The sequence below is a fragment of the Neodiprion virginianus genome, chromosome 6, assembly GCF_021901495.1.
Source record: "Neodiprion virginianus isolate iyNeoVirg1 chromosome 6, iyNeoVirg1.1, whole genome shotgun sequence".
Lineage (NCBI taxonomy): Eukaryota > Metazoa > Arthropoda > Insecta > Hymenoptera > Diprionidae > Neodiprion > Neodiprion virginianus.
This window is the reverse complement of record NC_060882.1, coordinates 24,018,564-24,032,909: the sequence shown is the minus strand read 5'-3', so window position 1 is coordinate 24,032,909 and position 14,346 is coordinate 24,018,564. Positions and strand designations below refer to the sequence as shown.

The 14,346-nt window shown below is 45.7% G+C and overlaps 1 protein-coding gene across 2 annotated transcripts in view; it reads right to left on the bottom strand.

The window, feature by feature from the left end:
• LOC124307128 (myocardin-related transcription factor A-like) overlaps positions 1-4,907 on the bottom strand; it is a 168,889-nt gene extending 163,982 nt beyond the window's left edge. For both annotated transcript variants that reach the window (XM_046768543.1, XM_046768545.1), the window contains exon 1: positions 3,321-4,907. In XM_046768543.1, coding sequence (XP_046624499.1) covers positions 3,321-3,360 — 40 coding nt within the window. In that variant the 5' untranslated portion in view covers positions 3,361-4,907. The remainder of the gene's footprint in view (positions 1-3,320) is intronic.
• Between the last annotated feature and the right edge of the window lie 9,439 nt (positions 4,908-14,346).

Below are 14,346 nucleotides of genomic sequence, written 5' to 3'. Positions count from 1 at the left end.
TCCAAGCCAAAGGACCGCTCGAGTGTATATGAGAGAATTTATACAAAATGTAAAGAATTTTTCTTCTCCCCGCCCAATTTCCACCGACTCATTTATCACTCGGCCAAGTTTATTTAACCAGATTTATACGGTGACACGTTAAAGGTCGAGAGCATCGTTACACAAGTAGGCGTGTAGCATCCACACGTAGGTAAATTTTGTTTAAAGGTCCCCGAAAATTAAGAAGGTAGAGGGGACGGATTTTCGGAAGTCAATATACCGCCTCGCCGCGTCTAACTCTCCCTTGTAAATTTACATCCACACCTACAGGTCAGATCGTTCGCTAGTCGTGGACCATTTGATTGTCATCGCTCGTTCGAGAATTTATGCCCCAAGACAGCCGTGAAAAGCTTGATGAAAAAATAGAATAGAAAAATAGCTTACATAACACACATTTATACATGTACCTGGATGCCTATATTTTCATTTAACTCTCCGCTAACGTCTACACACCCACCCGTGTCTCGTATTTTTAAGTTAATACTAAGATTTTTCTGCTTTTTCTATTTATTCTTCCTTTTTATATAAGATTCAGTGGCATCTCCAGAGCAGAGAATTTGCCATCTAGACTATTTTAACGTAGGAGATTGCGACAGTGAAACGAACTTCGTATCGGCCGCGGTGAGCCCGAAAAATATGTAAGCGCAATAGTAATAGGTAGGTGAAAAATGGATGTCGATTTTTCGTTGTTCGCGGATTTCTGTCTCGAAATAACACTCCCAGAAGCATGTAAATCAATGAAACGAGATCAGTCACGTTTGTTGCGAAATTCGTTTCAGTTCTTCGCTGTCAGGGTTTAATATTGCAACGAGATTTTTTTTATACGCAGTTACACCGTATCTGAAAGACACTTTAAAAGCCTGTCGTGCACGTTCGGTAGTCACAATATACAGCATTCGCAATGTTCTGTATATTTTTTCGCGCCACCGCTCGAATTTCCAGCTGTGAATCAGGGCGAAGACCCTTCCTCCTTTTTTTTTTTTCAAACTTGCCATGAGGCTAAGCATAAAAGTTACGTTCAGTTTGGCAGGGTATCGGGCTGTCGGTGGTTCAAGGTATTGTGCAAATCCACGCTTCTGGGAAGCTAAAGTTGTTCACTCAACGAAGAGTGAGAAGAGTTCCCGAAGGGACGAATGCTGTGCGAATTGAACACCAACTCTTTCTCCGGAACCACGATCTGCTGCCCGTCGTCGAATTTGGCATTCGTAAGGCGCCTGCTATCCGAAAGTCAATGTATAGCATTTTGGTTCTCACCCGGTACATAATTAGTGTCACGTAGGTACTAAAATAATACACACGCTGCCATCCGTCATCTGGGACGAACAAGTCCCACTTCTAGGTCCTTTTCCTAGGAGGTAAAACGAGAAGAAACGACGCGTCTTTAGGCAGGGGTGAAAAGAGATGGTAAATAAAAAATAAGCAAGCATAATGGTTCCGGTGGCCTTAATGAATTTCAACGGTGGTCCACGCTCCAACTGCCTCGCGCGCCTGGTCTGCCAAACTTAGAGCTTGCAGACAGTAGAATAATCGTTTTCCGTAATAGACATGTCTTCGAAATAGATCGCGAGAAAAACAATGTTTTTTAGGTTATCTATCGTTGATCAGCTTTGGCCGAAGCCGCGATGGATTGGCTCGAAGACGTTCAATGGCTAAGCCACTGTTTTACTGCTGGTAAAAATCGACGAGCTTGAAGTTAGTAAAGTTTACTGAATTTCAGACAATTCCAAAATAGCGAAATAACGCTTTTCCTCAACAGGAGTCGTTGCGATGACGTTACTAATTTCAATACGATAAAAATCTTCCATATTCTTATTGATTGTTCATTCATTTATCACTGTTCAGTTATGAAGAGTGGTTAGAAAAAGTGGGAAGCGGCTTTTCTAACGACGTTCAAGTGTCTGTTTCAATCTCCACTACCTACGGATCTCATAGTCAATGTAGGTCTGAGGTCACGTGGAAAGTGAAAATAAACTTTTGCTTTAACGATGCCGCGATGCTTGACATCGAACAGAGACAACGTCTGTTCGTGTCCTTTCTTCCTCTCTTTTACTTTTTTGCTTCTACACTCTCGCCTTCCTTCGTTCTATCTTCTTAATATCCGAGTAGGACCGGCACAAAGCGACATTTCAAGATTTGTGGTTAACCGCGCAAGGTCAACGCGACCCTTGAAGAGGCTTCGAGGGAAGCGTTCAGCCCCGGATGCTCCCGTTTCAAAATTATTCTATTCCATCGTCGATATATCAGCGGCCGCGCGTATAAGGCAGCTTTATTCGCAGATAAGAAGGTGAACAACCTGGGATAAAAATACGTCGGTGTAGAAGAAGAGTGACTAGTTGGACTGCATAGTCGTCTGATTGGAATGTGCCCCGCGCCAGAGTGTCAGTCCAACGGTACGGACACTGAGGAATGATTGACCTAAAGATAAAGTGCTCATTCTGTTCCTAATTAAGACTGACTTTTCACCGTAAAAGAAATATTTCAGGAGTCAGTCACGACGGTCCACCGAGTGTCCCACTTTCATCAAACTCTTTCAACGAATACTCGTCTCCTCGTTCTTCTTCATCTTCTTCTCCTTCTTCTTCTACTTTCTCGCTGTTAAGGCGTAACGGAGTAGGTGATCATGAGTGAGTCGAGGTACGCGAACACTTCTCGTCACGATTAAGGATAATCTCGTGGCGAAAGAGATGGCATGGAAAAATCCGACGTTTGAGGTGGTCCGGCGCTTTGCTGCGAATATGCACTACCTGAGTGTTTGCGACAATTTGCGAATGGCTTGTCAGCTATTGCATCAACGCAAGGGCGAATTAGAGATAAATTAATCACGCTGCCGTTTCCAGATTCGCTCGAGTAAACCACAGCGTGTATTTGCTAGCTACACGAAAATAGCGTGACGTAACAAAAACACAGGGTGAATTTTACGGTGTTGCTTTGTTATGTCCGACAGTATTGTCGATGGCAGCAGTGCTGCGAGGTGGATTTACGCAACGATCCGAAACGACGACAAAAGTCGGCGATCGCCGGGTGATTGATGAAGGAGAACGACATGAATTAGGGAAACCCGACATTTATTATGTTAATTGTTAGTGGTACAGAAAACATACAATTCACACGAGAAGGACGAAAAAATACAAACTCAACTCCACAACAATCGTTATATTATTATTATTATTATTATTATTATTATTACTGCTATTGTTACGCTATGGTTATTTGATCATCGTCAGATCTCGACGTCAATTTATACACATCAAACGACACGCCGACGTATCAATATGGCGTACCGTCACAGTGTTTGCAGCGTTTTGCCCTCGGCTCAGGCATTCTGTGATGACCTGGTGACCTCACCGATATTCCATCGTCGGTGTACCTCCCCCTCTTCAACAATTTCACTTCACTCTTGGTTCAACTGCCTTGAACATCAATCGTCACTTCATTAGGTACATCGGGAACTCCGTTTAGCAAAATAACGTACCCAACTTTTGATCCTCACCAGAACAATGTTCTCGTGATTAAATCAAGTAAATTTCACTTATAGCGTCAACGTCGAATCGTTCGAATGTTTAACTATTCGGCGATATTTATTTTTCCATCTTCTCGAAGAGTTCTGTGATGAACAAATGACATCCGTTTATCACGGGCTCGTTCATCAATGGTCGAGAAACTTTAGGAAAGAATATATTCTTTTGCGTTGTTTATCTTGAAGTTAGCAAGGAGCTGTCGAAAGCGTTCGTGCTTTAATGTTTATTTAGGAAGTCTTAATTAGCTAGTTTAATTCGACTGGCTGTATAATAGTGGTCCTCTGTCTGTGAGCATTATTTATTTACAATTTTTCAATAACTTATTAATTCTCCTCGACGACTCTGCAACCCATTCATCCTTTTATACCTTTCAGTCCTGGTGCAAGATATCTCGTTCGAAAGATTACAGTCCGGTTACTTCTTCTTCGTTTGAAAATTTCTTTAAAGGGAATGCTGTTTTTCTCGCTGGGAATGATAAGTCGTAGTTCGTTCGTAATTTAAACTAAAAAATTAATTCCTTTTCTTCTTCTTCTTCTTCTTCTTCGTTCACATTCGTTATCCACTTTCGTTGCTCACACTTGGACGACGGCCTCGACACCGGCCATATTGAATCTTACATATCATTAGCCAGGAATCACAATCCAGTCCCAACAGACTTGGGTACCTACAGTTGAGAACGAAACCGAAGCTGAGAAGCAACAGTTGTCAGTGTTTTCCCCACCCGAGCTGATTCAAACTAACAGAGACATTCCGCTCCTCCTCGACCGTCAACTTCCCCGTGATCTTTACACACCGCCTGCGATCCTTGTTCAGTATCGTCTCCGTGTATTCCGCTATCCCTGCAGTCCGCACCACGCGACTTCGAGGTGCCTTGGTCTGACAGGTGGTCGCCACCAGTCCACCCAGCCACCCGTCCCGAACAACTCCGACGAGCAAATTGAGTAAGGGTGTCGATCGTACTCGCGGTATGAGTTCAGTCCTCGCTACGATAATATTCTGGAATCGCTGACGGTCGCTGACAATCGCTGAGAATCTCTGCCTCCTCCGGACGTTAACCAGGCGGCAATTGCCCGGCCAGCTTTCGACGACCTCCTGACCGTCCCCAGAGTCCTTCTTAACCTGAAATCCACCTGCACGAGTCGCTCGCCCGCAACTTGTCAATTGACGTCGAGCTCAGACCAGGCTTCAGTGCGCTCCGCGCTCGTTCGTCATATGACAAAACGTGCAGCGTCCAGGTGCGGTCCGGTTGCAATCACTAGTGCGAGCGATTGAAAACACGCCGATCACATCGCGAGGGAGGACGCGTAGTCGCCGGAGCGTCTCGCAGCCATGTCACACACGCACTGACGGACGCCCGACGCCGGGACGCCGCCTTCGGCTGGACTCGGACAGCCGCCTCGGCAGGCGTCGGGACGCCTGGCTTTGCGCCAACTGCAAGCCGTCCACGGACCAATGTTTGCTTCCCGAAAGCACTTCTTTTTCGTCTTTTTTTTTTTTGTTCTTTTTTTTCCTTCGATTACGATGATTCTTTTTCGTCTCCGTCATCGAAATTGTTCTCTTTTCTGCGTTCTATGATGTTGGGCTAGTTGAGTAACCAACGGTCGAAAAGACCAATTCCCCGAGGCCAGGTGAACAGTCGGGTGCAGAGTAAAAGAAGAAACGTGCAAAGGAGATTTCCTCGGCTTAACGTGACGGTTGTTCAATGGACGTCGTTGTGCAGCGTAACTTGGGAGCATTTAGTCGCTGTTCTACCTGGAAAACCGTAATCTTGCAATTAGTCTAATCATCACTTTGTTACAACAGTTTGGAGAAGTCATTAGTTCCGACTCAACCGTCGGCCGCTGGTCTCAGGCTGTAGAACTGATGCCGGAACGTCGGAATAAACGCGCAGACGATGTCTGGATGGATGAGGGGAGAAGAAGAGCGAGATTACCGGAGACCAAAGGGCCGGAGGCAGACCTACACAGAGGTAAGAAGCTGTGCAGACGTCGGGGCAGGGAAGAGGGCGCGTAACATCATCGAGAGTAGGCGTTTTGACGTATGTTTCTGTTTATCTGTGACCGGACGGTGACATCACCGCGAAGGGGGGGAAACAGATGGGTTTTATAGGATTGAGAAGACGGCAATCAGACACGCGGCGATAGATTCTTAGGAAACAGAGGCCGGAGAGTATTTTTGATTGTATACCCGAACGCAGATGTTTGTCTATCGGAATTCTCATTTGGCGTCTATCAAACCGGCGGATGGTTCCATTTTTCATTGACCTATTTTCGTCGCCCTGATATCAGCAATGTGCAAATCTACTTTTACGCCTATCTTAACGCTAAGCCGTTAATGCGTTCCGCGCGCGGCGACGACGTCCTTTAGTTTCCAACTTGAACACGAGGTAACTTCTTCACTCGGTATCTCAAACAGAGAGTATATAATGTACGTAATAGCGATTACCGAACAAAAAGCATACAGACCCGAAAGCCGGGTTTCCAGTCCAGCATCGCAGCGAACCTCGTTGCTTGGCGAATGTTCGCAATCATCGGTGACGTAATTGTTACGATAATCGAGTAAGCAATTGGCGTTTAAACATCCGCCAAATATCTCCTACGAGCTCCATCCCACCCACCGTTGGCAAGGCAGTCCATAGGCACGTTGACACGACCAGGGTGGTCGTTTTTCTTTTCGTTTCTTTGTTTTTCCTTCTCGTAGGTATACATATCCGTTTCTCCAGTGCGGACGGGAAAACGCGACGCGAAACTTTACTGCTGCAGGAACGACCGCGGGGAACAAGCGGGCTAGGAAATGGCTCGAGGAGCCAGAGGTGAAGTAAGTAGAGTGGCAAGAGAGGCGGGTTACGCAACCAGAGCAAACGGCCTAGAACGGCCTTCGCCGTACTTGTCGGAGGTAACGGTTGACCAATTTTTAAAGCGGGCAATACACGGGCGTACAACATGGCGTACTTTGGTAGAACGAGAGAGAAAGAGAGAGAGAGAGAGAGAGGGAGAACGAGAGGCGCAAGTGTCGGCAGGCCAACCTAATTAAAATAAACGAAAAGATCGCCGCTGCGGACGCGTACGTTGCGTTAACGAGACGCCGGAGAAAGTCTGTTCTCGGATGATGATAACCAGCAACCATTACAACAACTGCGAGAGAGGAGTAATTCTGTCCACGGGGTTTCAACCCAACTTTCGTCCCGAATGGTGAGAAATTAAGATAAGAATGTACGGACCCTATGCATACCTGAGCCTATCTCGCAGTTTCATTCTTTCTTTATTTTTCTCTTTCTTTAGATCTGATGGCGCGTGCAGCGCGACAAATAAAAATGTATCAAGCTTTCTCTTGTTATTCTCATAGCTGCGGAGGTGTACGAAGATTGACAGTGAGATTTCGGAGGTGCGACAAGCGACCGGAAATCGTGCATGCATTTGCAAGCATTTGGCGAAAATAGGAACAAATCCTTATTTCCGAGAATTGGACCGATTTGAATTAGCAGAGGCAGCGTTTGTGATCGAGGACTGGAAGCTCGCATACCAATTTGCTTTGATTTATTGTGATTACAGTTGGTGCTGGTCCCGGGTGGACGTGGACCCCTAGCCTTGAGCCGAGTCGATGCTAGCGAGCACCAAAATACCTAGCGAGATTGATAAAGTTAAATGGCAGAGTGTGCGGGAGGTTCGAACATCAAAATGGGGCTAAATTAAGACGGATGAGAATCCCGTGTGTCAATGGAAAGCCGATATCGACATGTGCGTTAGATTTAATTTGGGTAGCGAGGAAGAGGAGAGCTAATTGTTGACGGACCTTATTAATGCCCGTTAACGCAATCAGCCCCTGGGCTAGGAAAAAAATGAAGGTATAAACTTCCGGGTAAACAGACAAGCCGAGTATCAACCAAGCCGTGTTACGTGCTTAATGCACGACCGATCGGTGAGAGCCAAACGTCGTCGAATCTCCCGTTTATTCTACACCTTGAGCAAAATGGGACAACTCATGTTTCATAGCCACAACATATATAGCGATACAATCTCGACAGCCGATGCAATGCCAAATGCATTATTTCAGCCCATGTACCATTCGAGTTGTCGTCTCGTCCATTTATGACACGACGATGAAATTAAAATCAGTTTCACCGGCTGCTCGATGTAAGACCAACGCCATTTTTATATCGCACATAAATTCTGAACCCCTTATATATAAATACTCGTTGACAACTTGCGTATAAACGTGTATTTTTACGACTAAGAATGCCGCGTTATATAACCCGATTTATTTTTACACAATAATACAAAGAAATTAAGAGAGAAAAAAAATGAACATTTACAGCATCATATATATGTTATACTTATACATACGTAGGTATAATGCAATACAGAAGCAGATCGCGTGTTTTCAGGCCTAATTAATCAACACGGAACGGGAAGGTGTTTGCTTCTTGGTGAAGGGATTCGTTCCACACTAAAAAAAATTATATTATACATAGGCACCCATCCAGTTTCGGTTACATCAGGGCAGCTGGATCGGTTTGTTAACAGAAGTTCACAGTTCATCTCGTAGGCTTAACGAACGCGGGTGAATCACCGCCGAAACTGGTTGATACAACGTTCAAGTTCCTAATTAAACGGCGGGTAACGGGTTACAATCAGCTACCGGATTGGACCAGGTCTTCGACGGAATGAGAAATTACAGCAAGGGCGTTCTAAACCGTACCTCTGACGCCCGGAACGTCCATCACGTTTGGTACGTGAATCACGCTCTCGGATTTGGTGTTGAAGTTTAAACGAAGGCCGTGCGACATACGCTGGATGCAGATATGAGGCGAGGGTTCGATGTCGAAGGGCGAGGGGGTCCAACAAGAGGTTTACACGGGAGAAGAGGAAGGGTAAGAAATGAATGGAAGAAGAGGGAAAGTGCAATGTCCATAATCGGTGGGCGATGCGGAGAAGAAACTGAAGGAGGGAAGGAAGGAAGTAAGGCAGAGATGGAAGGTAAAAGATGCTATCGCGAGAGGAGAGGATTTCTCATTGTCCGAGTGACGACCGCATAATTGTGTTCATTCACGGATGAGCATGGCGCCCGTCGTATCTGCAGCGCACAAATAAAAGCGGCCGAGAAGCAAAGCGGAAAAATACCGTGAAGACCAGATTGATTACGGAACCGTGAATAACAGACATGCGGAATCGATTGCATGGCACATTTTCAGCATGCCACACATGTTTGTAAGGGAGAATGCGTCGCGCTTAACTGGATGAAAAAATTCTAAACCGTGTTCAACATTGCATTTGACTTCGGGAAAAGAATAGTTAGAAACCATGACTCGATTCCGGATCATCCGGATTACATGTGACGATAAATTTTCCCCGGAAATGACTTACAATTTTTGACATGGAGAAAGCGAAATAATCAAAGTCAGGAATTCTTCGAGCAAAAGAATATCCCCGATGTTGGAGAGGTTTCTTTTAATAGAGAACAGATACCTTCACCGGCGGAATTCGGACGGCGATATCGTTGGATATTTCAGTAATTGTTTGAAAAAGATGAACTACAGGAAACGCCCATTCCTTAGCCAGACGATACGTACCGTAATATGGGTCAGGTTCTTCTGCCAGTGAATTCAAACACCGGCTGTTTCTTACCCGTGTAGAATATCACGTAGCTGTAAAGCCACGCTGAATCGAGAGTGATAAATACAAAGCTCTGTCATCGTCCGTGACATTGGGATGAGAAACGAAATGAGAGAGGAAATTGATTTAGGAAAAAAAGCCTAACTCTGGTAGCAAAGCAAAGCGCGCAGAAGAAGCGAAGCAATGACTCGGCCCAGGACTTTGCAGTTTGCACCTCCGCATTCGGAGACCAGCCTGTCGGTTTGATTCACAGCTTCCTGCGCCTCGGTCGAGTACCTCCTCCTCATAACGGGAGCCCTCGTATTTTTATCCTGACTCTTCCTTTTCTCTTACTTGGGGTTCTCTTTTTTTCACCACCTCCATACGATTTTTTTTTCCTTTGCTTTCTTTTTAACGCTTATTTTTACTTATTTTTTTGTCATTCTTTCTGCCCAGCTTTATCTCACTTCCCTATGACTAGCGTTACGTACAAGATCCTTTACTGCGGCAATCCTGGGTACGTTGCAGTACTGCCAGTCGTACAGAATAAGACACTTTGGAACACAGCGAAGAAGCTCTTTGTCTCAACGAGACGTCGCTATTATGACCTAGTTACTCAGGCAATTGCAATATACAAATTACTTCTCGCCGCAGTTCAAATATTCCAGGGCGGTAGGTTTTTAATTTACGACCCACCAACGTGTCACGGATCGTTTCACCTGCTTTTTTGTCTTCTCGGTAGGCGCACACGAACGCGTACCTACTGCAGTTCTGAAGCATTTTAAGCTGAATTCGTGAAATAAAATTAGTACTTAATCCCATGCGTATGATACACGAAACGGTATCAACTACGAAACTTTATTCCAAGCAAGAGCTGTTTTACGACGCGAGTTCAACTCCCACCAAAGTACCGATTTCATCCTTCACCGTACGTTCGCATCCCGCGGGCGCATCGAGTCTCGAAAAAAGAACCAAACAAAAAGAGAAATGAAAAAAATGAAAAAGAAACCCAAGGGGAAAGGAATAGTTGCCCGAAGTGAGGTATTTCGCATCGCTGAATCCGCCCGTCACGCGGAATAATTTCCCTCAAGTTCTGAATTCAACATAGTTTAATGCACTCCGGTTGGAGTGGCGTAAGATGTTAACAAATTGTTCGAAAAGACACCGGCGACAGCCGACAAGGAATTCGGCTACTCTAGAAACAGTCGCCAAATATCCGACCATTACCGAGGGCCAAACAAAACAATATAAACGCGCCAGGTGACACGCGGATGAAACTTGCTACAAGCAAGGCTAGAGGGTGTGCAATAATGGAAACGCGCATTGTGTACCTACCAGCGACCCAAACGACTGATTATGACATGTTACTCATGCGAGGCTGAGGCCGATGCGTGCGTGCGCAACAATTATCCACGCATCGCGTCCTGCCAACGACACGTACGACACACTATGTGGCGCCAACAGCGTTCCAGCGGTGTTATAACGGATGTTTATTGCCGGCAATAGATCAGACCGAGCATAATGAACCGATCTCTAATGAATCACAAATTACGGCAAATATCTGTCCGCCGTTTGTCTGGCTCGTGGAAGCGCATCGCCAGGGCTTGTAATTACAGGCTCATGCTCATCCTCATCCTCGTCCTCCTCTTCGCGCAGGCATGAGGCATCGACTCGATGTTTCTGATTGATATTTATTTACCGTTTTGGTGGTAACGTCCGCGGGCTGTTATCGGCGTTATTAATTACCCGCTGACGGACCGAGCGAAGCAAAGGAGAGGATAGAAAGGCGCTGGTTTCTTGTTTTATCCGTTTCGATCGGTGTAGGTATTACATTTCATTGGAGACAAGGATGCTTGTAGAAAAAGGGTTCAAGATTATTTTTACTTTGGCATCGATTCCCAGGAGCGCGTATGAGCAACGTTAAATTTACGATCGTTCAGCTCAGACAGCGAGGAGAATAACTAATTGCGACAAAAGGATTAACCAGAGTCGCGGATCCAGTTATTACACTCCGAGTGGGAAAAACTTTCGGCGAGCTTTACGCGCGGCGAAAGAGATGGTAAAGAAAACAAGTGTAAGGAGATAGGTAGAAAGGGATATTTCATTGAGAGATACGCCCGCTGAGGGCGGACCTTAATCTATTTCTGAACGACCCAGATTTCCTCTCGGATTCGGAACGGCGTTTCAGGGCGAGTTCGTTTCGTTCGGTAGGCCGGTGATCAACCCGGCCTTAGACCGTTTCGGGTAATTAACACTCCCACGTTGCATCAGTCGGATGTCGCTTGGCGGTTTACGAGACGACAATGCGCCCTTGTGCCGATCTCGAGTCGTTCCAGCTCGGAGATTTAACGAGAAGTCGCAAGCTTGCTCTCAACCGAAACTCGGTTCAAACTTTATCAAGCACATCTACTTGTGGTTAGTGACTAATCGAGTCTCTTGCCCATTTCTTCGGCAACGGATAACTCGAATCACGAATTTTTGGTCCGCCGAGCGTTCTCTCAGATCAATGAATATTTCGCGATTCCTCGTGACACAAAATGTGAAGCTTTGATATACATATTTTTCACTCGTAATTCATTGTCCACGATAATTGTCGAAAAATGTTTACGAAATCTTGACGTTGATCACTACCGGTCGAACCCTGAAAGACACATGGACGCGGTTCTTTCGTGAGTCGAATAGGCGATAAAACCGATAGAAAACTTTGGCTGGCGACCAAACGAAGTCCCTATTGTTAGAATGTAGCTTTTGCGATTTTGTAATGAAATTAGTCATGTTATCTGTCACGTAAACTCGAACAAAAAATGATAAGAAAATACCACCAATTTGTAGATGGGAACGTAAAATTCGATGATGATTTTTCGAAGGAAACTGTGTGATTTGGTCTAGACAAAAGGATGAGAAAACGTAAAAAATCATTTTTCAAATCCATCTTTTTTCGTATGTCTTGCAATACTGACCTACTAAATAACGATTTGGCACGCGGCTGTCCGAACCAGCGAACTCGTTGCAGGTATATAATCCCACAAAAAGAATATCAGCGGGGGTGGGGTAAAACGAAAAAATAAAAAAAGAAAAATAAAAATAACACGAGGAAACCTAAAATAGTTCTATTCTACGGATAAAAATTTTCCGTCTTCTTGTCTCCCGCGGCAATTCTACGGCAAGAATTTATCAGTGGTCATGTGTATAAAACACGTAAAGAATATAAATAAGTGATAATAAAGTTGCCCCGTGAGTCGAGAAACATCCTTAATTCATACGACGAGGTGAAAAAAAAAAATCGAATAAAATCGGAGGTTCGCATCTAGTGCTGGTATAAAAAAGCATCAGCTGTTTCCTCACGGTAGCTCGGAACACGACCGACGACAAATTTGCCACGTAGCGGAGCGGATTGTTACGTAGCATGGCATCGAAAGATAAGTGTGTCGTAGAGTTTCCAGGGTGGGAAAAAAGATCGGGGGATGCGAAACGTGGCTGAGAGACAGGGTGATGGGAGAGATAACCGGTAAACGGCAGCTGTTTTTAATATTAGCGAAATAATAATACAGGGCGAGGATAGGTATACCTGACACACGCGTGCGGACGTGCGGATATTCCCGACCGCATTGAAAGAGGCCCACGTACACTCCGTGCGAAGATGGCGAGCGGAGAAAAGCGGGGAGCCGAGCATTGACAAATTTAAGCTAACCACACGACGGTTTACGAATCGTAGGTTGTGTTTTTCCGGCACAAATTACAACAACAAATTGGCCGTTTAAATAACCGGAGAATCGCTCTGACGAGGACGAGCATCCGGAGAGACGGGGAGAGGGGGGGGGGAGGAAGTTTTTTTTCTCAAACCTAGGTGAATCTATAACATTTATAATCCGCCCACGGTACCATTCGCGCTTTCGATTCTCTCATCTAATCAGCACCTTCATTTTTCTCCTTCTCTGCCTCTCCGTCTTTCTGCTGATTTCTTACGTAAGACGGATATTGGAGAATTTGAGAAGAAAAAAATAAATTTCATTTCGCATCTTGCAATATGGAAGAAGAAAAAATAGCACTTGAAGAATTTCGAATTTGGGAGTAGGATCTCGGTGATCCTACCTTACAGTGCAAGAATATCCCCCTAGAGTTTAGTTCCCAGGGATTATACAGACCTGTATCTCCGTCGAATTCGTCGAATGCAACAACGTACTCCCCGACATGTAACGGAGTTGGTTGGTGTAAGGTAGATACAGGACAGGCGGACAACAGCGTTAGTTGCGTAACGGACGTTCTTCATCGCACACGATGGCACGCAAGACGACGACGTCGATGTCCAAAAGGTATACACACATGATGCACGTAAAATTGCGTAGGTGGAGTGACTCACCGAGGCCAGAAATACAAACGCCTCGCGCGCATTCACAACAAGTAAAACGCTACTAGTGTCTCCGGCGGGTGCCAAGCGGCGGAGAGGAGAGGAACGCCTGGAGATACGGAAAAGAACGAGAAAAGAATGGAGCAGGTACAATGAGAAGAAACACCGACGGCTGAACCAATCGACACTTGACGATTCCGCGATCCGATCAACCCCCGCAAGTTCGACGACGATGACGACGACGACGACGACGAGGAGGAGGGGGAAGAGGAGAAGGAGGACCTCCCACGTCGTGGATGCAGGTACACCTAGCCAGCGGCGACGAGGAGGCGTACGCAATAGGCACGGATACGTGCAGGCTAAGTAGGACAGGTCGGCGAGAGGGCTGGGAAGGCGATGAAAACATCAAGAAGAGGTTTAGAAAAGTAATAAATATCGGGCAGATCTCGGCGACGGCGGCGACGGCGATGTAGGTGTGGGATCTGGTGGTCCGTAAGGGTTAGCTGCGCGTGATTTAGCTGCGACACTAATTTGTTTTGATAAGAATGCGAGATGAGTAATGCGATTTCGTAGCCGCGATTGTTCCAAGTCAAAGAGGCGAGCTCGACCGCTCGTATTTTTTCCCTCAACCACGCCTACCAATTATTCAAAAGACCCGGATTAGTTTCCGACGACACAAATCCAACCCGAAAAGTTTCCCGTAACGTACCACCCTGGCTTTTATAGCTTCGATGCTGTATGCGTGACACAACTCGCAGGTAAACATCGGGCGGTTACGCCGATCCTGCGGTGCGGGGCAACAGCGCGAGTTGTGCGGTACGACGCGGTGATTCATACAAGGTGGTTGCAT